General features: G+C 38.8%; 1 protein-coding gene across 5 annotated transcripts in view; it reads right to left on the bottom strand.

Moving 5' to 3' along the window:
- Positions 1-11,990: 11,990 nt before the first annotated feature.
- The window catches only part of POPDC1 (popeye domain cAMP effector 1), a 365,967-nt gene continuing 355,901 nt past the window's right edge, over positions 11,991-22,056 (bottom strand). For 4 of the 5 annotated variants that reach the window (XM_073576099.1, XM_073576102.1, XM_073576100.1 and 1 more), the window contains one exon: positions 11,991-12,335. In XM_073576099.1, the coding sequence (XP_073432200.1) occupies positions 12,220-12,335 (116 nt within the window). In that variant the 3' untranslated portion in view covers positions 11,991-12,219. Of the gene's footprint in view, positions 12,336-19,326; positions 19,883-22,056 lie in introns of those variants that run through there. The other variant, XM_073576101.1, reaches the window with a different exon arrangement.

Here is a 22,056-nt window from a genome sequence, read left to right as displayed (position 1 = left end):
TATTCTATATAATTTGTTTGAAAGCTGCAGACTTTTTCCTGTACCACTGCTGAAAGTTTCTTCTAATAACTGGCAGTATGTTTAGTTGATTTTGAGTGCATCTTCAACATGAAAAGGGTCAGTAAGCTCATGTTTAATAATACCAGCCCAAAGCAGTATCTCATCACCACTTTGCTGCCAATAAAAGTCGAAATGGAGGTCTTTGTCTGCTAATAATCCAGCCACGGGCCCTTTCATCTGGTCTGTCAAAAGTCACTTTCTTCTAATCAGTTTATAAAACCTTTGAAAAACTGTCTTCAGATATGTTTTGTCCCAGACTTCACATTTCAACTTGTGTGTCTTATTAATTGGTAGTTAGGTTTCATCCTTCCATACCTTGGCAATGTCTTTCAGCACTGAACATGGTGAAGGTTGCAGTTCTGGAATGACAGCAATGGAGAAAATGAGTTTGATGTTTGATTCTTCTCAAATCTTTGGCAGGTAATGTACCTTTTTTTCTTAATCTATTTTGCAGCTCTGTTGACTATTTGCAACAAAACTTTTGAAGGTTCTGTGATCACGCCCCAATCATCACCTGATCTCATTCATCTAATAAGCATCCAAGTTTGTTCAGTTTGGAGTTGGAAAATCTGAATAAAAATTATGAAGTGGTCAAAATACTCATTTGCCTAATAATTGTGCTCACACTATTTCAGATTTGTGTCCTGAAGTAAAGAAATAGCCAACCAACCCCTTAAGTAATATAGAAATAAAATGCTCTTAAAACAAGTAAAAATCAAACCTATCAGAATTCAGTTTATTACTTTATAAAGTATTTGCCCACCGGATTGCCAGCTGTACAAAAATGTACTGTACATTGTCCCTTTTCTCCGAACAAGGTGAATCTATGCAAGTCTGATTTCCCGGTGGTGCAGCACAAGCAATATATCCTGGGGATACAGTTAGCAAAGGTTACAAATTCATGAAGTATTACGGAAGGATATATTCTTAGTTTCACAATATCAAGGATATCTCCCAGTGGAAAATCTTTAGGGGGTTGCACTTTCTACGAAATATCTTAGTTCCTGGATGAGAATTGCTAATTTACACTACATTTATGAATACAGCAATGTCAGCTGTCTTGGAGATCTGCCTTCACCACTTGCTAAAAATAGCTTAAAAAAAGATTTAGTAGCAAACATGGAACCTTGGCAGCACTTGTGTACAGCATCAAACATGCTTAACCGCCATCCTCTATGACACTCCAAGAGAAATGGACACTCTCCAAAACAACTATTAGCATAAACCCAACCATTCGATTAGCACCTTACTGGAATGAAAATATTTTGTTTTCTTTTAGACCATGTATAGAAAAGCCAAAACTAGCACAAAAATACTAAATAATAAAATGGTTTAGCTTTTACTTATATTCATGAAGATTAACTAACAATTTGCTAGAAAATATTGTGCATCTGGGTTATTGGTTATCAGTTTGTAATATAAAAATAAGACAATTACTATGATACTCAAATTAGTTACAAAACTATAAATGCTAAAGTGATTGATAACTGCACAAGATTGTGAAGGAAGTATATAATTGTAAAGGTAGACTATAAAGTCAATAGAACAACTGGCTAAGGCTACAACCATATATTGTCTCTACACATGAGACATAACATCTGCCCACACTTATTGTAGTAACTTAGAACCACAGGAGGGTCTCCTGGGAGCATGCTAGAGGTGTCAAACATGGCAGCTTTACATAGCTAGCAGATGGTTTGTAGCATATCTCCTAATGTGTATAGATAGAGAGAAAGGGAGGGAGGACACAGAATATTTGAAATGCTACAGATTAGCCCATCATCCATTCACAAACAGCATCTTTTAAATGGGCCAGTCCGGGTCATCCTGGAAATATGAACCTATGGTCAAGACTATAAAAAGCTGAGTGAACAAAAGGATTAAACCGCACCTCTCAAATGTCAAAATCTTATAGACAAAGTTCCTGAGGCGCATGTCAAAAACCAGGGAGTCCAACCTGGAAAAATTCCATGACAAAAAAGAAGACAGTGCCACAGACCGTGGTGAAGAAATAAGTCTTACATTTATTCTGCCTCCTGTGGCGACGTTTTGGTCAAGAGTGCTTGAAAAAGGTCTCTTGAACGAAACGACGCCACAGGAGGCAGAATAAATGTAAGACTTATTTCTTCACCACGGTCTGGGGCGCTGTCGTTTTTATTGTTATAAAAAGCTGAGCGACACAAAAGAAGTGGTTCACATGTGAGGGCAGCCAATGAGGCTGATTTGCTCTATAATCCACTTCTCCTCCACTCAAGGAAAACAGAAGATAATTGTAGACAGAAACATTTAGGTATTTCTGTTATTTTTCCCTTTTTCTTTTATAACTGTTTTACATATTTGTGTGTCGTTTTATTTTTACCTTTTTAGATATTTATTGTAAGCACTTGTATACTCTAAAAGAACCCATAGCCTTTCAGAGAGTGTGTGATGTTTTGATTGTCTGACAGCAGCATATGTGGTGGACTCATCACCCTGTGTGTTTGAAGAGTGGTGGCAGTGTGATAAATAATCGGGGTCTGTTGAATGTGTCAGGGTGTGATTTATGCTCTCGTACAATTAAAGGAGTGCTTAAAAATAATAACGTTAACAGGAGAAACTTGCCTGCCATGGTTATCAGTGTGCAGGATTGTCTGCATGTTCCTAATACGATCTTTGTTGAAATCCTTGCAGAGAACAGGTGTTATCTTTCAAGAGAGCTCTCCTTCATTTTTGGCTGACAGAGCAGAGGGGTGTAATATTGTCTCCCATTGCCAACAGAACCTTGGGAGAGTTACCTGCTGTAGCAATTAATCTTACAGTAAGGCATATTATTGTCAGAAAGAGAAGGGAAATGACTGATCTTCTGGTACATATAGTGGAATTATATAGACGTCTCAGTTGAACTTTTAGTACAAGGCAAAACAGAAGAAACAGAGATACTTTTAAAGGATACTATTAAATTCCTGTGACTTTTGGTATTTTTAAAGGTACAAAGTAAACAGTAAACAGAATTGGTATCCATTCAATGAGGTTAGCTTGTCACTGGTGGATGGTGTAGGTGCAACGGGCCCACCAGAGTTGATGTGCAAGGAGTTTAGAGGTGCCGTGATAAACGAGCTCGGAGAATCAATATACCCGCACACACGTAGTGTCCAGCAAAGATTCTGCTTTAATGAAGTGCAGGTGGAGTTTACAGCTCTGGCAAAAATTAAGAGACCACCACATCAAAACCCTGCCATCAGAAGCCCATTTTCCAGACCTGAACCCCATTGAAAACCTCTGGAATATATTCAAGAGGTAGATGGATAGACACAAGCCATCAAAGAACTGCTTAAATTTTTGCGTCACAAGCAGTGTGAAAGACTGGTGGCAAGCATGCCAAGACACATGAAAGCTGTGATTAAAAATCATGGTTATTCCACAAAATATTGATTTCAGAACTCTTTCTGAGTTAAAACATTAGTATTGTTGTTTCTAAACGATTAAGGACATGTTTTCTTTGCATTATTTGAAGTCTGAAAGCACTGTTTTTTTTTAAATTTTGACCATTTTTATTTGTCAGAAAAAAATACAAAATTTATTGCTTGGTAATTCGGAGACATGTTGTCAGAAGTTTATAAACTAAAAGAACAATTTACATTTTACTCAACAATATACCTATAAAGAGATAAACCAGACAAACTGAATGTTTGAAAGTGGTCTCTTAATTTTTGCCAGAGCTGTGTATATACACCTCTAGCCAAAAAATGGGCTTCATGCCGACAAGCAAGCAACTGTTTTGTAGGATTCAGAGGTAGTTGTGTCTATGTGTCTGGTTCCATCCTGAATTTCAGGGACTTGGAATGTGTAAGGGGGTTTCTATGTAAAAGTGCTGCATGATAAAATTCATAACATAAAATGAGGACTGAGAAGATAAAATGGATCCTGATTTCCCACAATTCCCTCTTTTTGTGATTCTTGAAGACCCAAAATGTTCCTGTGCTTGTACTTCAGGTGCTAATCCATCTTGCCGGACTTATTAACTCTTCACCGTTTTCCATACATCAGATAACTTGGGGCTTCTTTGAACTCAGAACATTCTTTCTGTCCTCAGGAAAGATCTTCTCGAAAATGCAGCCTTTAATGTAAAAAAGAAAAACAGTTAGAACTAACATAAGAATATAACATATAAACAACAGTACTAATGATTGGAAAATTAAACTATTTGATTTCCTGAAGGGCTAAATCCCGTAAGCATATCATACCAGTGATGTTCAGTAAGGTGACCTATAGATGAAAAGAAAAGCTTCATCTACCAAAGCTTCTTGTAAAATGAGATTATGATCCTTTATATGAAAATTGTAATCATGTGTTTTCTATTAGTATAACCTTATCAAAATCTACTTTTAACCCCTTAATGACAGAGCCAATTTGGTACTTAATGACCGAGCCAATTTGGTACTTAATGACCATGTCAATTTTTACAATTCTGACCACTGTCACTTTATGAGGTTATAGCTCTGGAACATTTCAACAGATCCCACTGATTCTGAGAATGTTTTTTGTGACATATTGTACTTCATGTTAGTGGTAAAATTTCTTTCTTTGCTATGACTTGCATTTATTTATGAAAAAACGGAAATTAAGCAAAAATTTTGAAAATTTTGCAATTTTCAAACATTTAATTTTTCTGCCCTTAAATCAGAGAATCATATTATACAGAATAGTTAGCAAGTAACATTTCCCACATGACTACTTTACATCAGCACAATTTTGGAACATCATTTTTTTGTTATGATGTTATAAGGGTTAAAAGTTGACCAGTGATTTCTCAATTTTCCCAACAAAATTTACAAAACCCTTTTTTTTAGTGACCACCTCACTTCTGAAGTGAATTTGGGGGGGGTCAATATGAGAATATGAGAGAAAATACCCCAAAGTGATGCCATTCTAAAAACTGCACCCCTCAAGGTGTGCAAAACCACATTCAAGAAGTTTATTAACCCTTCAAGTGCTTCACGAGAGCTAAAGCAATGTGGAAGGAAAAAATGAACATTTTACTTTTTTCACAAAAAAATTACTTTGGAACCAAACTTTTTTTAATTTTCACAAGGGTATCAGGAGAAAATAGACCACAAAATATGCTGTGCAATTTCTCCTGAGTACGCAGATATCCCGTATGTGGGGGAAAGCCACTGTTTGGGCGCTTGGTAGGGCTCAGAAGGGAGGGAGCACCGTTTGACTTTTTGAATGCAAAATTGGCTGGAATCAATGGAGGGTGCCAAGTCGCATTTAGTGACCCCCTGATGTACCTAAACAGTGGAAACCCCAATTCTAACTCCAACCCTAAAACAGCCCTAACCCCAACACACCCATAATCCTAATCCCTAGCTCTATCCCCAACCCTAACCCTAGACCCAACCATAGCCCAACCCTAACTCTATCCCCAACCCCAACTTAACACTAGCTCTAACCCCAACCCTAACCCTAGCCCAAACCCGAACCATACCCCAAACCTTAACCCTAGCCCCAATCCTAACATTAGCTATAACCCCAACCATAACCCTAACCTTAACCCCAATGGAAATTTGTTTTTAATTTTATTATTTTTACCTAAGGGGGGTTTGATTAAGCAATTTTTTTTATTTTGATCACTGTGATAAGGTCAGAGTGATCAAAGTGAACCAATAGGAAAAATCTTCTTTTGTTGCCGGGTGCCAGCCAGTAGATCTCGGCGGGCGCACTGCGCAGGCACCATTTTCTTCCCGGAACAAGACACTGAGGGCCGGGGGACACAGCCAGAGGTACCGGGAGACACCGATGGTACTGAGTTCAGGGGACCCCATTTCTCTCTTCTGTGATGTGCTAGATCATTTCAAAGGAGAAATAAATAGGAAATTGGACTTTTTTTGAGGTCGTCATTACTCCAATAATAATGGTGATCGCAACTCTGGAGTCAGTAAAAACCGACCTGAATCATGTTAGCCGAGACCCCAGAGATTTTCCGACGCAGGGGGTTGCTATAACCTTATTTCTCAGCGCTGTTAAAAAGCAGCACTGAGGAATAAGTGCCCTTAACTGCCGCCATTAAAAGGCATATCGGCGGTCGTTAAGGGGTTAAAAACATCACCAGGAAGGAGCAAATAAATTGTAATAAAAAGTTTTTTTACCTTACTGTTTATAAGCGGATCTCTTCATTCCAGGAGACAATCAAGAGTAGTCCGGATGGGAGTCGTTGTTGTCCAGTCTGTTTGGGAGCCAAATTAACTGTGGGTGCAACAGGCCCACCAGAGCTGATGTACAATGCCAGATTAGAGGTGCTGTGATAAACGAGCTCAGAGATTCAATACAGTACAAGCCCACACATGTAGTGTCAAGCAAAGATTCCGCTTTAATGATATATCGGTGGGGTTTGCATACATTCCTGGCAAAAAATGGCTTCATGCCAATAGGCAAGCAACTCTTTTGTTGGATTTGGAGATAGTTGTTTCTAAGTGTCTGGTTCCATCCCAAATTTCAGTGACCTGGAATGTGTAGGGAAGGGGTTCTGTGTAAGGCTGTGTGATAGATTTAGATAATAACATAGGGACTGAGAAGACAAAATAGATCCTTATTTCTCATAATGGCTTAAGCACTGTTCAGAATTTTTTTACCTCATGTTTTATCTCCTTTTTTTTTACGTGTAGTAGCAATAGTCAGATTGCTACTGCTTAACCACTTAGATGCTTTTGTCAATTGATGATTGATCTCGAGAAGGGAGACAGTCTGTTAAAGCTAAAAAAAATATGTAAGGAATTGTATAAAAAACTTACAAAAAAGATGTATATTTCATATACATGCACAGTGCTCATCAAGAGTATTTTAATCAATATCTCACTGAACACAAAAACAATTTCCAAAATTTTGACAAGACTGAGTTTTATAGAACATTTTTAGCCCATAGCATAAAAGTAAGGTTAGTAATGTTACTTTTATTACAAAATCATCAGGTTTACTCAAATTAGTTGATGCAAATAATGAATACAGTGGAATGTAAAAGTTTAGGCGCCCCTGGTCAAAATTACTGTTATTGTGAACAGTTAAGCAAATTGAAGATAAAATGATCTCTAAAAGGCCTAAAGTTAAAGATGACACATTTCCTTTGTATTTCAGGCAAAAAAATATATATATTGTAATTTTTTAAAAATTACAAAGGAAAATGGGCAGAAGCAAATGTTTGGGCACCCTTGTAGATTTATGTGCTCAGATAAATTCGACTAAGGTTTCAGACCTTAATTAGCCTGTTAGGCTTATGGCTTGTTCACTAGTTATCGTTAGCAAACACCAGGTGATGCAAATTTACCAGCTTTATAAAAACCCAGCCTCCCCTAACCTTGTGCCAAAAAACAGCAGTCATGGGTTCTTCTAAGCAGCTGCCTAGCACTCTGAAAATGAAAGTGGTGGAGGCTCACAAAGCAGGAAAGTGCTATAAGGACACAGCAAAGCGTTTTCAAGTTGCCCTTTCCTCAATTCAAAATGTAATTAAGAAATAGCAATTAACAGGAACAGTGGATGTCAAGATAAGGTATGGAAGACCAAGCAAAATTTCACTGAGAGCTGCTAGTAGAATTGCTAGAGAAGTAAATCAGAATCCCCACTTGACTGCAAAAGACCTTCAGAAAAATTTAGCAGACTCTGGAGCTGTGGTACATTGTTCTACTGTTCTGAGTCACCAGCACAAATATGGCTTTCATGGAAGAGTCATCAGAAGAAAACCTTTCCTGCCTCCTCACCATAAAATTCAGCAGCAGAAGTATGAAAAAGAACATCTAAATAAGCCTGATGCATTTTAGAAAACAAGTCCTGTGGATGGATAAGGTTAAAATAAGAGCTCTTTGGCCACAATGATCAAAGGTATGTGTGGAGAAAAAAAAGGGCACCGAATTTGAGGAAAAGAACATCTTGCCAACCATTAAGCATGATGGTGGATCAATCATGCTTTGGGGTTGGGTTGCAGCCAATGTCACGGGGAATATATCATGGGTAGCAGGAAGAATGGATTCATTGAAATTTCAACAAATTCTTGATGCAAGAATGAAATATACAGTACCAGTCTCAAATAATAACAGCACCCATTGACTCAAATACTAAATTCTCTATAAAAGGAGGCCCTGAGTCATCATATGTTATGATATACAACTTTATTTGTGCAAAAAGAGATTTTTTATGAATACACAAAAAATGATTAAAATGTTTTTATATACTGTATATGGGTACACATGGTTTCTGATCCAAAAAGGTGATAAAAAAGCAGTGGCTGGAGGCTATGGCCAGATAATAAAACAAAACTATCGGTATATTACAATATCAGCCTAATATACACAAGTATATTACAATATCAGTCTAATTTACACAATTAGAAACATTATAGGATGGTAAATCAGATTAAGCAGTCCTTCAATCCTGAATTCAGAAAGGACTCAATGAGTTTATCTAAACACGATTTCTTTACTATAGTTCTACTGTATAACGGATACCGGAAAGACATTATGACAGGACCCTACAGGTCTTTACAGCAGCATGATCGTGTTTAGATAAACTCATTGAGTTTTTTCTGAATTCAGGATTGAAGGACTTCTTAATTTGATTTACCATCCTATCATGAGGCTACTTGTGTAAATTAGGCTGATATTGTAATATACCAGTATTTTGTTCTATTAATACATGATCCTGGCCATAGCCTCCGGCCACTGCTTTTTTTGTCACCTTTTTGGATCAGAAACCTTGTGTGTCCATATATATGAAAACATTTTAATCATTTTTTGTTTTATATTCATAAAAAAACTCTTTTTGCACAAATAAAGTTGTATATCATAACACATGATGACTCCGGTCCTCCTTTTATGGAAAATTCTTGATGCAAACATAACACCATCTGTAAAAAAGCTGAAGATGAAAAGAGGATGGCTTCTACAAATGGATAATTATCCTAAACACACATCAACATCCACAATAAACTGCCTCAAAAAGAACAAGTTGAAGGTTTTACAATGACCCTCACAGTCCCCTGATCTGAACATCATTGAAAATCTGTGGCTCGACCTCAAAATAGCAGTGCATGCAAGGTGACCAAGTAATCTCACAGAACTAGAAGAATTTATGAACATCCCTCAAACAAGAATTCAAAGAGCCTTGGCTGGCTACAAAAAGCGTTTATAAGCTGTGATACTTGCAAAAGGAAGTACTACTAAGTATTAACCATGCAGGGTGCCCAATGACCAGGTCCTCTCATATAGTTCTGGGCCGATACCTGAACTTTCTCAGAATCAGCCTTACCCCACAAGGCTAGATCCTGCATGGAGACCCTGACCAAGGAAGATTGACAGTCATCTTATGTTTCTTCCATTTCCTAATAATTGTGCTAACAGTTGTTGCATTCTCACCAAGCTGCTTGTCTGTTGTCCTGTAGCCAATGCCTGCATTATGGAGGTCTGGAATTTTGTCCCTGGTGTCCTTTCACAGCTCTTTGATCTTGACCATTGTGGAGAGGTTGGAGTGTGATTGATTGAGTTTGTGGAAAAGTGTCTCTTATACAGGTAACAAGTTCAAACAGGGACAATTAATACAGGCAATGAGTGCAGAGTAGGAGGGCTTCTTAAAGAAAAACTACAAGGTCTGTGACAGCCAGAATTCTTGCTTGTTGGTAGCTGATCAAATACTTATTTCATGCAATAAAATTCAATTTATTTCAAAATCATACAATGTTCTGTTTCTTTTACATTCTGTCTCCCACAGCTGAAGTGTACCTACAATAAAAAGACAGACTTCTCCATTCTTTGTAGGTGAAATAACTTGCAAAATCATCAGTGTATCAAATACTTATTTTCCCCACTGTAAATAGTCATGTCCCAAAGTGTTGGCACCCTTGCAATTGTTCCAGAAAATTAAGTATTTCTCCCAGAAAACTATTGCAATTACACATTTTGTTATACACATCTATATTTCCTTTGTGTGTACTGGAACAACAGAAAAAAAAAACAGAAAAAAGGCAAATTGGACATAATTTCACACAAAACTGCAAAAATAAGCCAAACAAAATTGTTAGTACCGTCCACTTAATATTTGGTTGCACACCCTTTGGAATAAATAACTGCAATCGATCACTTCCTATAGCCATCAACAAGTTTCTTACACCTCTCAATTGGAATTTTGGACCACTCGTCTTTTGTAAACTGCTTCAAGTCTCTCATATTTGAAGGGTACCTTCTCCTAACAGCAGTTTTAAGATCTATCCACAGGTCTTCAATGGTATTTAGATTCGGACTCATTGCTGGCCACATCAAAACTCTCCAGAATTTTGTTTCCATCCATATCTGGGTGTTTCTTGAAGTATGTTTGGGGCCATTGTCCTGTTAAAAGACCCATGACCTAGGATGTAAACTCAGCTTTCTGACACTGGGCACTACACTGCAACCCAAAATCCTTTGGTAATATTTAGATTTCATGATGCCTGGTCAAGGCAGCCAAAGGCAGCTAAACAACCCCAAAACATCTTTGAAGCTCTACCATATTTGACTGTAGGTACTGTGTTCTTTTCTTTGTAGGCTTCATTTCATTTTCTGCAAACAGTAGAATGATGTGCATTACCAAACAGCTCTATCTTGGTAGAGATCTCTAGAGATGTACTTGTAACTTTGAGATTGTTATTTTTCAAATTATCAGACAGTTTTCTTCTCCTCTTTCAGTTCTTCATGCTTAGTGGCACACACAATGCAAAGAACAAGTCAACTTGTACCATTTAGTTTCGGGTGTGATCTTCAAATTGCCTACACTTGTTATTTGCCACAGGTGGGTTTTAACAAGCATCACATGCTTGAAACAAAGTTGTTTTTCCACAATTCTGGAAAAGTGCTAACAATTTTGTCTGGCCCATTTTTGGGGGTTTATGTGAAATTATGTCCAATTTGCATTTTTTTAAATCTGTTTTTTTTTTGTGTTGCTCCAATACACACAAAACAAATAAATATGTGTATAACAAAACATGTGTAATTGCAATAATATTTTGGGAGAAATACTTTATTTTCTGGAATGATTTCAAGGGTACCATCAATTTCGGCTATGGCTGTATCTAGCTGTCTCTTTGCACATCTTTATCACCTAAACATCTGTCATTTCTATTTTGCTTTATATTCCACTACGTGTCACATGGATGCTGCACAAGGACAGCCCACATATACATACAGATATCACACGAATGACAAACACATACATGTTTTTTCCAGTACTGCAAATATCAGGATGTGGGAAGGAGACCTTAGTCTGACTTGCCAGTAGGAGACGTGACCACTTAAAGTGCCTAGAGCAGCTTGAATGCCAAATTTGGCCCTGCTCATAGGCTTTCAATGGATATACTGTAAATTACAAACCAAAATTTACTCACCTGCTCAGGCTCAGTGCTGCTCCCAGTAATTATATTTACAGGTTGCAGCAGAAATATCACAGCTACAGTGCACATGACTGCTGCAACAATTAATTGGGTTCAGTAGCTTGTGTTGTTTAGATTAGCAGAGTCACTGAGCCCAGTGATTGGCTGCAGCATTCACATGCAGTTTAGTCACAAAGTTACTACTACAGTCTGTAAAAAGTCACTAGGATAAGAAAGTCGACACCAATGAGAAAACCTGTTTATCTTTAACCCTTTAAAACACCGTAGTCTAATGTCCCTCAAAGATGACTATATAATTTGCGAAACAGCATAATGATAGTATATGAAATAAGTAGCTGATACCTCTGGGACTTAACATATGGTTCTTGGTTAATCTTTTTTTAATAGAATATTACAGTTTGTAAAAGTATCAGATAATGTTGATATCAGTATTTGTGGTTTTCTATTGTCATTCTTCTAAACACACATGTAATAATCTGTACCTGTTAGTAGGATATACTACCTGAACTTATTGCAGGTGTCAAAAGTAGTGCAAATTAACGGTAAATTGTGCTTTTCTTTTATTAACACTGATACATTGATACAAACAGATTTTAAATGCAACAGACATTCTAATGAAATAGTGAACTGTGTACAAAATAACAATTTTTGCATATATGATAAAGTGAAGATAATATTTTAATATATGGAAATGAAAAATAATCAAATGGATCATTTGAGAAGTCTTGTGGTTATTTACTCTCCAAGCTAAATTTCTTCTTTGGTCACTTCTGTGCTTATGGCAGCCTTTGGACTTTAGTTGCAAGTGGATAGGCTGGCTCAAACACATCATCCTCAACGCCTTCTTCTATTGGCTTCATCTTGCTAGAGATTCTCAAGCAAGGGGATTGACCTGTCAAGGTGATCAAACATAATATATTTTTGGCATTGCGAAATTGGAGTTTTGCTCTTGTTAAAAGATTGCTCTTTTTTGACACTCCTGCAGATGAGCCTCCTTCTGTAATACCGTTACACAAATAATAAGTCATTACTACTTTTGTACTGTGATGTATTTTTCTAAAATGTATGTCCTTTTTTTACATGTATTAAGTATATTTTGAGAAAGGAATATCAATTGTGCATACTATAAGGCTATGGGCCCACGTAGCGTTTTAAAATGCACAATAAAAACCAGACTCCTTCCCAGAAATCGCGCGTTTTTTTCCGCGCGATTTCACTGAGATTTTACCGTGATTCTGTTCGCGATTTTGCCGCGATTTTCTCAAGCACTTTCCAAGCGATTTGAAGCATCGCTTGGAAAGTGATTGACAGGTTGGTCACACTCATCAAACATAGTGTTTGACAAGTGTGACCAGCTTTTTACTATTGAGGCCGCCTATGCGGCATCAATAGTAAAAGATAAAATGTTAAAAATGATAAAAAAATAAAAAATCGGGGTATATTTACCTTCCGACGTCCCGCGCTGCCATCCCGGGCCACAGCGTTCCCAGTAATGCCTTGCGAGACCTGTGATGACGTTGGTCTCGCGTTACTATAGCGATCTCGCGAGACCGCTAGAGTCACGCGAGACTACGTCATCACAAGACCTTGCCGCAAGGCATTACTGGGAACGCTTAGGCCGGGAATGCAGCGCGGGATGTCGGAAGGTAAATATACCCCGATTTTTTATTTTTTATTCTTTTTTTTACAGGAGTATGGTACCCAGTATGGTACCAGTCTCCTCTCCTCCACACCGTGGGTACCAACCGCACATGAGACGCTTAACTTCCCGCATGGTGGGCATAGCCACATGCGGGAATTAAGCGATTCTCATGCATTCCTATGGGTGCGGAATCGCGGCAATTCTTTGCGATTCCGCACAAAAGAATGTTCATGCTGCGATTTTTTCCGCGATGCATTTCCGCCGTGGAAAAAAGTGCAGCATTAGCACACCATGTGCGGTATGCCATAGGAATGTATGGGGGGCGCTTTGTACACGATTTTTAAACGTTTTCGCTGCGTTTTCGTGCCGAAAATCGCGGCAAAAATGCTTAGAAATCGCATCGTGGGCACATAGCCTAAAGGTTTAGATCTGGGAGAAAGTTGAAAGTGTTGGTTTGCCCATAGGGTAAGCACTAAACCCAAGGTTCATCAAAATATACTAATAATCATAAACACTAACTTTTATTTATCAAATATTAAAAAACAAAATGAACTAGATGTATATGCAATGCCAAACCAGGCATAAATCAAAATTCTGACAGAAATATGGTGAGATATAATGACCAAATTCTTATTCTTGAGGTAAGAACACAATTACAATAACACAAGTACAATATCTCACTCACCTTATATTTACACTAAAGTCACACCTGCCTTACTGCAAGGGTTGGCACTCTAGCTTGAACACCAATTGGCTCCCCTGCTCACTGGCTGCTCACCCTGTGTGGAGCCTAGAAGCCCCTAATCTCCTCAGATATCACAATAGTGTTGGGATATCGCATCCGACAAGGGTGACAAAATTCAAAAGCCAAACCAATTAACAATACTATTGATTTACATATACAGGCAGTCTCTAAGGGAAAGATGTTGAAAACAGTGTTTAGAATGAGATCCTCAAACTTCCACTTTATATTACTACAATAGTCGATTCTATTTAATCCATTCAAGAAATAAGATCATATCCTATTCCAAAATAAGGCCTGTATGCACTGTGAAACTTTTTTGAATGAGGTCACAGCTGCTCATTAATGGTGCGCTCGCAGCATCTCATTGCTCAGTGGTTCTCAACCTGGATGGTCACATCTTGGCACCGTCCAGGTTGAAAATTGACACGTCACTTCTTTTCTGCGGATTCTGCTGCGGTTTACCATCTCCTCCATTGTAGAGATGATAAACCGCAGGGAAAACCGCGAGTCAATCCGCAGGTCATTTTACCTGCGTTTCCGCAGATAAACAAATCTGCAGACCAATCCGCAGCGTGTGCACTTAGCCTTATAGACGCCTCTCCATTACTAATCTGTGGGTTTGATGTTACCGGAGAATACAAAGGTGACATCAACCCCACAAATGTTACCCCGCTTACCACCACTACAGGGCAAGTGGGAAGAGCTGGGAAAAGTGCCACAATTGGCGCATCTAATAGATGTGCCTTCTCTGGGCGGCAGCAGGCTGTTATTTTTAGGCTGGGGGACCAATATCTATGACCCCTTAACAGCCTGAGAATACTAGCCTCCATCTGTCTGCTTTAGCTTGACTGGTTGTCAAAAAGGAGGGGCACCTTACGATTTTTTTAAATTATTTATTTACATAATTAAAAAAACAGCATGCGGACCCCTATATTCTTGATAACCAACCTTGCTATAGCTGACAGCTGAGGATTGCAGCCCTCAGCTGTCAGTTTTGCCTGACTGGTTATCAAAAATACAGGGGAATCCACAATGTTTTTTTTATTTAGAGTGCAGGCGCCAGATCAGGAATACTTCCATCAGCCATCTGCTCTTGCTGTTATTAGCGGCAGAAGGTGTCGACTGATGGGAGCAGTAGCCCCATCAGCTAATGCCAGTGACCGTAGGTTAACATTTTACCTCCGATCACAGCTGCTAGATCACGATGTCATTTGACAGCATGGGAAACGTGGATTTCTGCCTGTCAGTAATGATTTTACGGCCAATCAGAAGCAGTGTTTGCTGCGCTATCATGCACATGATAGAGTGGCAAACACTGGATGTTACGGCGTCTCAAGTGAATTGGGTCTGGGTACTGTTCTGGTTCCCAAACCCGAATTTTGGGAATTCTTGGTGCCAGAACCAGGAGCGGTAGGTGTGTGACTGCAAGTATGTGATTTGCATATGTGCAGTCACGTGCTGACTAGATGGGTGTTGCCTCACTTAATGAAAGTGTATTGAGAGAAACTGGATTCAATATAATTGTAATGTGGCCGGAAATATGCAAACTGCATAATTGCGGTAACATGAGCACCCACTGCTGGGGCCACAGAATCCTCACAGCGTGGTGCGTGCAATTTGAGGATTCACAATTCTGTAGTTGTATAGAGTGACTGCATACTTGCAGCTTAATAATGAACAAGGGCCATTCTCAGGGTAGTACAGCTGGTACAAAAACAAGGATGAAAGTGGTTTGATACTGCTCTTGTCATTATATTGCTGGCTTACAGGACAAGTTCCCTTCCACACCTCAGAGTAGGAGCCTGATGGACTGAGGCTGTGAATGCTGCAGTGTCCTTGCACAGTAAGCAAGGAACAGGGTAGCCAATTTGACTTTTTATTTTTTCTGGACTGCTTAACAAAAAATCATAGACAAACAATACTGTTTTACAGACACATTGCAAAACCTTTAGAAATCATTATAAGTGATAAATATCTACAGCTCATAATTGCGATATGAAGATGTCAGCTGGATTCACTGTAAACTATAAAATAATGATAATTACAGTCAAAATATTCTGCATAAGTTTCTTCAGCTTCAAAAACATGACAAACATCTTAAATTTTTGTTTTTAAGTGCCTTAATTTTACGGACAGTCCTGTAATTTCTGAACAGTTGGCAACCCTGGCCTGTACTTCATTTGCTACTGGCATCATGACGATTCCTAGAGCCCAGGTTTCTAGTAAGAGCATTTAGTGATATATGTGCTGTATATAAGAGTAATTTGTAAATGTTATGTGTAAAAGGATAGGGGCTTATTTAGAAATCAATTTTTTGGATGAAGCTTTAGTTAAAATACTTAGTGTGGGAGAGGTGGGACTTGTCTCTACATGTACAGTCATGGCCAAAAGTTTAGAGAGTGACACAAATATTATATTTTCACATGATCTGCTGCCCTCTGGTTTTTATGTGTGTTTGTCAGATGTTTTTATCACATACAGAAATATAATTGCAATCATATTATGAGTAACAAAAGGTTATATTGACAGTTAGAATGAGTTAATGCAGCAAGTCAATATTTGCAGTGTTGACCCTTCTTCTTCAGGACCTCAGCAATTCTCCCTGGCATGCTCTCAATCAACTTCTGGATCAAATTCTGACTGATTGCAGTCCATTCTTGCAAAATCAATGCTTTTATTTTGTCTGAATTTGAAGGTTTTTGTTTGTCCACCCGTCTCTTGATGATTGACCACAAGTTCTCAATGGGATTAAGATTTGGGGAGTTTCCAGGCCATGGTCCTAAAATCTCTATGTTTTGTTCCCTGAGCCATTTAGTTATCACCTTTGCTTTATGGCAAGGTGCTCCATCATGTTGAAAAAGGCATTGTTGATCGCCAAACTGCTCTTGGACGGTTGGGAGAAGTTGCTCTTGGAGGACAATCTGGTACCATTCTTTATTCATGGCTGTGTTTTTAGGCAAGACTGAGAGAGAGCCCATTCCCTTGGCTGAGAAGCAACCCCACACATGAATGGTTTCAGGATGCTTGACAGTTGGCATGAGACAAGACTGGTGGTAGCGCTCATCTGGTCTTCTCCGACTAAGCCGTTTTCCAGATTTCCCAAACAATCGAAAAGGGGATTCATCAGAGAAAATGACTTTACCCCAGTCCTCAGCAGTCCACTCCCTGTACCTCTTGCAGAATATCAGTCTGTCCATGATGTTTTTTCTGGAGAGAAGTGGCTTCTTTGCTGCCCTCCTTGAGACCAGGCCTTGCTCCAAGAGTCTCCGCCTCACAGTGCGTGCAGATGCACTCACACCTGCCTGCTGCCATTCCTGAGCAAGCTCTGCACTGCTGGTAGCCCGATCCCGCAGCTGAAACACTTTTAAGAGACGGTCCTGGCGCTTGCTGGTCTTTCTTGGGCACCCTGGAGCCTTTTTGGCAACAAGGGAACCTCTCCCCTTGAAGTTCTTGATGATGAGATAGATTGTTGACTGAGGTGCAATCTTTCTAGCTGCGATACTCTTCCCTGTTAGGCCATTTTTGTGCAGTGCAATGATGACTGCACGTGTTTCTTTAGAGATAACCATGGTTAACAGAAGAGAAACAATGATGCCAAGCACCAGCCTCCTTTTAAAGTGTCCAGTGGTGTCATTCTTACTTAATCATGACAGATTGATCTCCAGCCCTGTCCTCATCAACACCCACACCTGTGTTAATGGAGCAATCACTGAAACGATGTAAGCTGGTCCTTTTAAGGCAGGGCTGCAATGATGTTGAAATGTGTTTTGGGGGATAAAGTTAATTTTCTAGGCAAATATTGACTTTGCAAGTAATTGCTGTTAAGCTGATCACTCTTTATAACATTCTGGAGTATATGCAAATTGCCATTAGAAAAAATGAAGCCGTAGACTTTGTAAAAATTAATATTTGTGTCATTCTCTAAACTTTTGGCCATGACTGTAGGATTGACTTAGCCATATATGCTATGTGTGGGGGATGGGGACCTGGCTATATAAGCTGTATGTGGGGGAAGGATGGCTAAGCTTCCTGTGAGGAAGAGAAGATTGTCAAGATATATATGGGGGCTTGGTTATATATGCCACATGTGGGTGAGGGGAGCTTAACTAGTTGTGCTTTATGTGGGAGAGTAGGGACTGGCTATATATGATAAACATGTGGAGATGGGGGACTTGACATTATATGCTATAAATGGGGGAAGGTGGAGTCGGCTACATATGCTCTATGTGGGAATGGCTATATATGTTATATGTGGAGGAGCAGAGCTTGGTTATATGCTATGTGTGGCGGAAGGGGACCTGGGTATATTGCAGAGGGGTAAATTGGCTATGTGTGGTAGAAAGGGAACTTGGCTATATATTAATATGTGGGGAGATGTGGGCTTGGTTATATATGCCATATGTAGAGGCAGGAAAGTTGGCTATTTATGTTATGTGTGGGAGAGTGAGGACTGGCTATATACAGTGGGGACGGAAAGTATTCTGTGACCATTTTTGACTGGCCTAGCCAGAGCCCTGACCTAAACCCAATTGAGCATCTCTGGAGAGACCTGAAAATGGCTGTCCACCAACGTTCACCATCCAACCTGACGGAGCTGGAGAAGATCTACAAGGAAGAATGGCAGAGGATCCCCAAATCCAGGTGTGAATAACTTTTTGCATCATTCCCAAGAAGACTCATGGCTGTACTAGCTCAGAAGGGTGCTTCTACTCAATACTGAGCAAAGGGACTGAATACTTATGACCATGTGCTATTTCAGAATTTCTTTTAATAAATTTGCAAACATTTCTACATTTCTGTTTTTTTTCAGTCAATATGGGGTGCAGAGTGTACATTAATGAGAAAAAAAATGAACTTTTTGAATTTACCAAATGGCTGCAATGAAACAAAGAGTGAAAAATTTAAAAGGGTCTTAATACGTTCTGTACCCACTGTATATTGGAAAGGGGAGACTGGTTTGTATATGTTATGTATGGGTGAGGAGGACCTGTAAATATGTGGCTGTGGGGGGACTAGCCTATATATGCACTACATGAGGGAGGTTGCAATTTTCTATGTATGGGGTATATTATGGGAGGAGAACTTGGCTATATATATGCTATATGGGGTAGGGTGGCCATATATATATATAATGTGCTATATGTGTGGTAGGGTGGGCTTAAATACATAAGCGCTGTGTGGGGGAGAAGGGATTTTACTATATATGCTATATATTACTGATTTCTCTGTGAAAAACAGCATGTAAAATAAAACAAAAGATATTTATACTCCCTTTCCCTAATGTAGTTCTTTATATAAACCGGCCTCCTGTGATTGATTCTCGGTCTACATGACTGCTGTAACATGGGGCAAAGCATCATCACTAGTTGTACAGAGAACTGCATTAGGTCAGGATGCAGAGCCTACAATTGCAAAAAAAGAGTTCTATTTTTTGTCCAGGACTTGTGTAATTTTCTGTGCATTACCCAAAGATTTTGAAGAAAAATCTGCAACAAATAGGGTTTTTACTTGGATTTTATTTTCAGCATGTGAAATGATATTTGATAAAAATCTTTATTTTTGCAAAATATTGTTACTTGGCTTCTGAAAATGAAAGTACAAAAAGGGGGGAATAATGCAACTTAAATACAAAGTTTGGAGATGGGGAATTCTAGTTTACTAGCATGAGGCTAGGTTCAGTCGCATCTCACAGTCCATATACAGGTATCAATGCCTGGACTGACCATGGGTTTCCTGACTTAAATTAATGTCTCATAGGAAGAAATGTTAAGTTCTAGTCAAGAGACAGTGGAATTGCCACTGGTTAAATGACAGAGATTTGACAATAATGCTAGAATTGTAGTATTAGGATGACTTAAGCAGTAACAGCAATGTTTCACTATTAGGCATGGTTGCAGGGGACCCTGATCATTGAACTGAACAGGGGCCAAAATTTTCAAATGGCATCCGCTCTGACAAAAAAATTGTAAAGGCTGTGGCTCGAATGTGACATGAGTCATGTCACTCTTCAGGAACAGCGGCACCAACATCATTTCAGGGGGTAGTAGGCAACCTGTTTTATTGAATAGATATTAAAGTAAAATTAGCAGCTCACAAAATACAATATGAAAATTTTTATTTCATGAAGATATCAATAAACAGTGCACATTGCAGTCAGTCAATTTATAGATTACTGTTGCACATAAAAGAATGCAGATTATAAAGTAACCCTGACGGCTAAGTCAATACACCATTAATTCTGCCTTATACTGGATATCAATGTGTAAATTAAAGTCAATAATGGAAATTGAATGTTATAAAGTAAGTTCTTCCCCAAGTAATACCTTTACTGTGTTTTTATTTTTGTATTTTTTTTCAAGATGAGTTTTATGTCTAGTCCACTATATGTAAGCTTCTTCGAGTCATATCTAAAAATCTTTTGTTAGTAAGTGCTCACATTTTCAATTTTATAATATCAGATAAAGGTAACATACGGTATTATGGAAACAAACTCATAAAATTGGGTTTCCCTCATACCTACTGGAATAACCTCTTCAATTAAATTACAGATATGTTCTTTGGCAATTATACATGAGAATGACTATAAGTAAATTTTAGTTACATTCCTCAACATTGAAATTACAACACGAAGAAGGAAAAGGCATGGAATTCTGAAAATCACAGGCTAGGATAGACATTAATGGTATGCACATGATGAAAAAAGAAAACATTTTCAAAACATCTCGATTTATTCAGTGTCAAGTATGAGCGCCACGTACAGAAATACACACACTTACACACCTTTGACATGTTATTAATGAGGTTATTAATGATTGTCTGAGGAATGTTCTGATACACTACTAGCGGCTCTTTTTGCAATTACCGACCAATGATGTCCCAGATGTGCTTGATCAGAGATAAGTCCAGAGGCGTTGCAAGCCGTGCGAACACGTTTGGGTCACACAGACTGCTCACAGTAGCAAAAGCAAAATGTGGCTTGGCATTGTAGTGTTGAAAGCTGGATTCTGAGACAATTTCAGGTTCCCTCATGGAGGTCTTTTCATGGCATGGCCCACATGATCTCCAGTCAAAAGCAGGACTCGTTGATAAATAGAATAGACCTCCATTTCAACCTTCACTGTAGTCTTGCTCTGCACCAGTGCAGCCGATAAGAAAGGTGGAGTGAGGTCAATGGTACAAATGTAGCTGGATGTCTGTCTCGTTGTCCAATCTCATGCAAACGCCTTCTGATGGCTTGTTTGGACCAGTGTGCTAAGATGATGGAATTATCAACTGAGCAATGCTAAGAAAATCATGAAAACATGATCTGTTAGTGGCTCTTGGGGACTGGAGTTGGGGAACACTGGTTATGACACTGCTTGATGCTTTATACAGGAGGTCCAATTTCACTTGCAGTACAAAATTTATCACTATGACCCATTAATTCTTAGAATCTGACGAAACTACATGGACAACCCCATGAAGAGGCCTTCACAAGGAAACATCACACCGGTCCTACTCCTAGGATTATGGTGTAGGGAGACATAATGTACGGTAACTGGACTCCACCAGGCTTCATTCCAGGTACACTAACAGCTCAGTTTTACTCAACATTAAAAGCCAATTTTCAAAACAACGTCAGCTGGCGTGTTGCTGCTGCTACTGTGAGAAGTAGTCTGTGTGGCTTAAATGTGCTACCATGGCCTGGCAGAACATTCATTAGATAACCATTAATAACCTCACTGATAGCATGACAAGGCGTGTAAGTGGTGCTGATACTGAATAAATTGAGATGTTCTGAACATTGTATTCACCCATTTTATTCATCATTTGCATGTCTATCAATCCTCATCATTCCATGGCTTTTCCTTCTTGGTAATGTATTTTCAGTGATAAGGAGTGTATTTCCTCAGAGAAAATCCCACTTTAGCCCTTTAAGAACCATGTACAGTGGGAACAGAAAGTATTCAGACCCCTTTAAATTTTTCTCTCTTTGTTTCATTGCAGCCATTTGGTAAATTCAAAAAAGTTCATTTTTTCTCATTAATGTACACTTTGCACCCATATTGACTGGAACAAAAACAGGAATGTAGAAACTTTTGCAAATTTATTAAAAACGAAAAACTGAAATATCTCATGGTCATAAGTATTCAGACCCTTTGCTCAGACACTCAGATTTAAGTCACATGCTGTTCATTTCCTTGTGACCCTGCTTGAGATGGTTCTACTCCTTCGTTGGAGTCCAGC

Source organism: Dendrobates tinctorius, unplaced genomic scaffold (genome assembly GCF_039654945.1).
Source record: "Dendrobates tinctorius isolate UK_male_01 unplaced genomic scaffold, ASM3965494v1 ptg000046l, whole genome shotgun sequence".
In the NCBI taxonomy this organism is placed as follows: Eukaryota; Metazoa; Chordata; class Amphibia; order Anura; family Dendrobatidae; genus Dendrobates; species Dendrobates tinctorius.
This window is presented reverse-complemented; position numbering and strand designations above follow the sequence as displayed.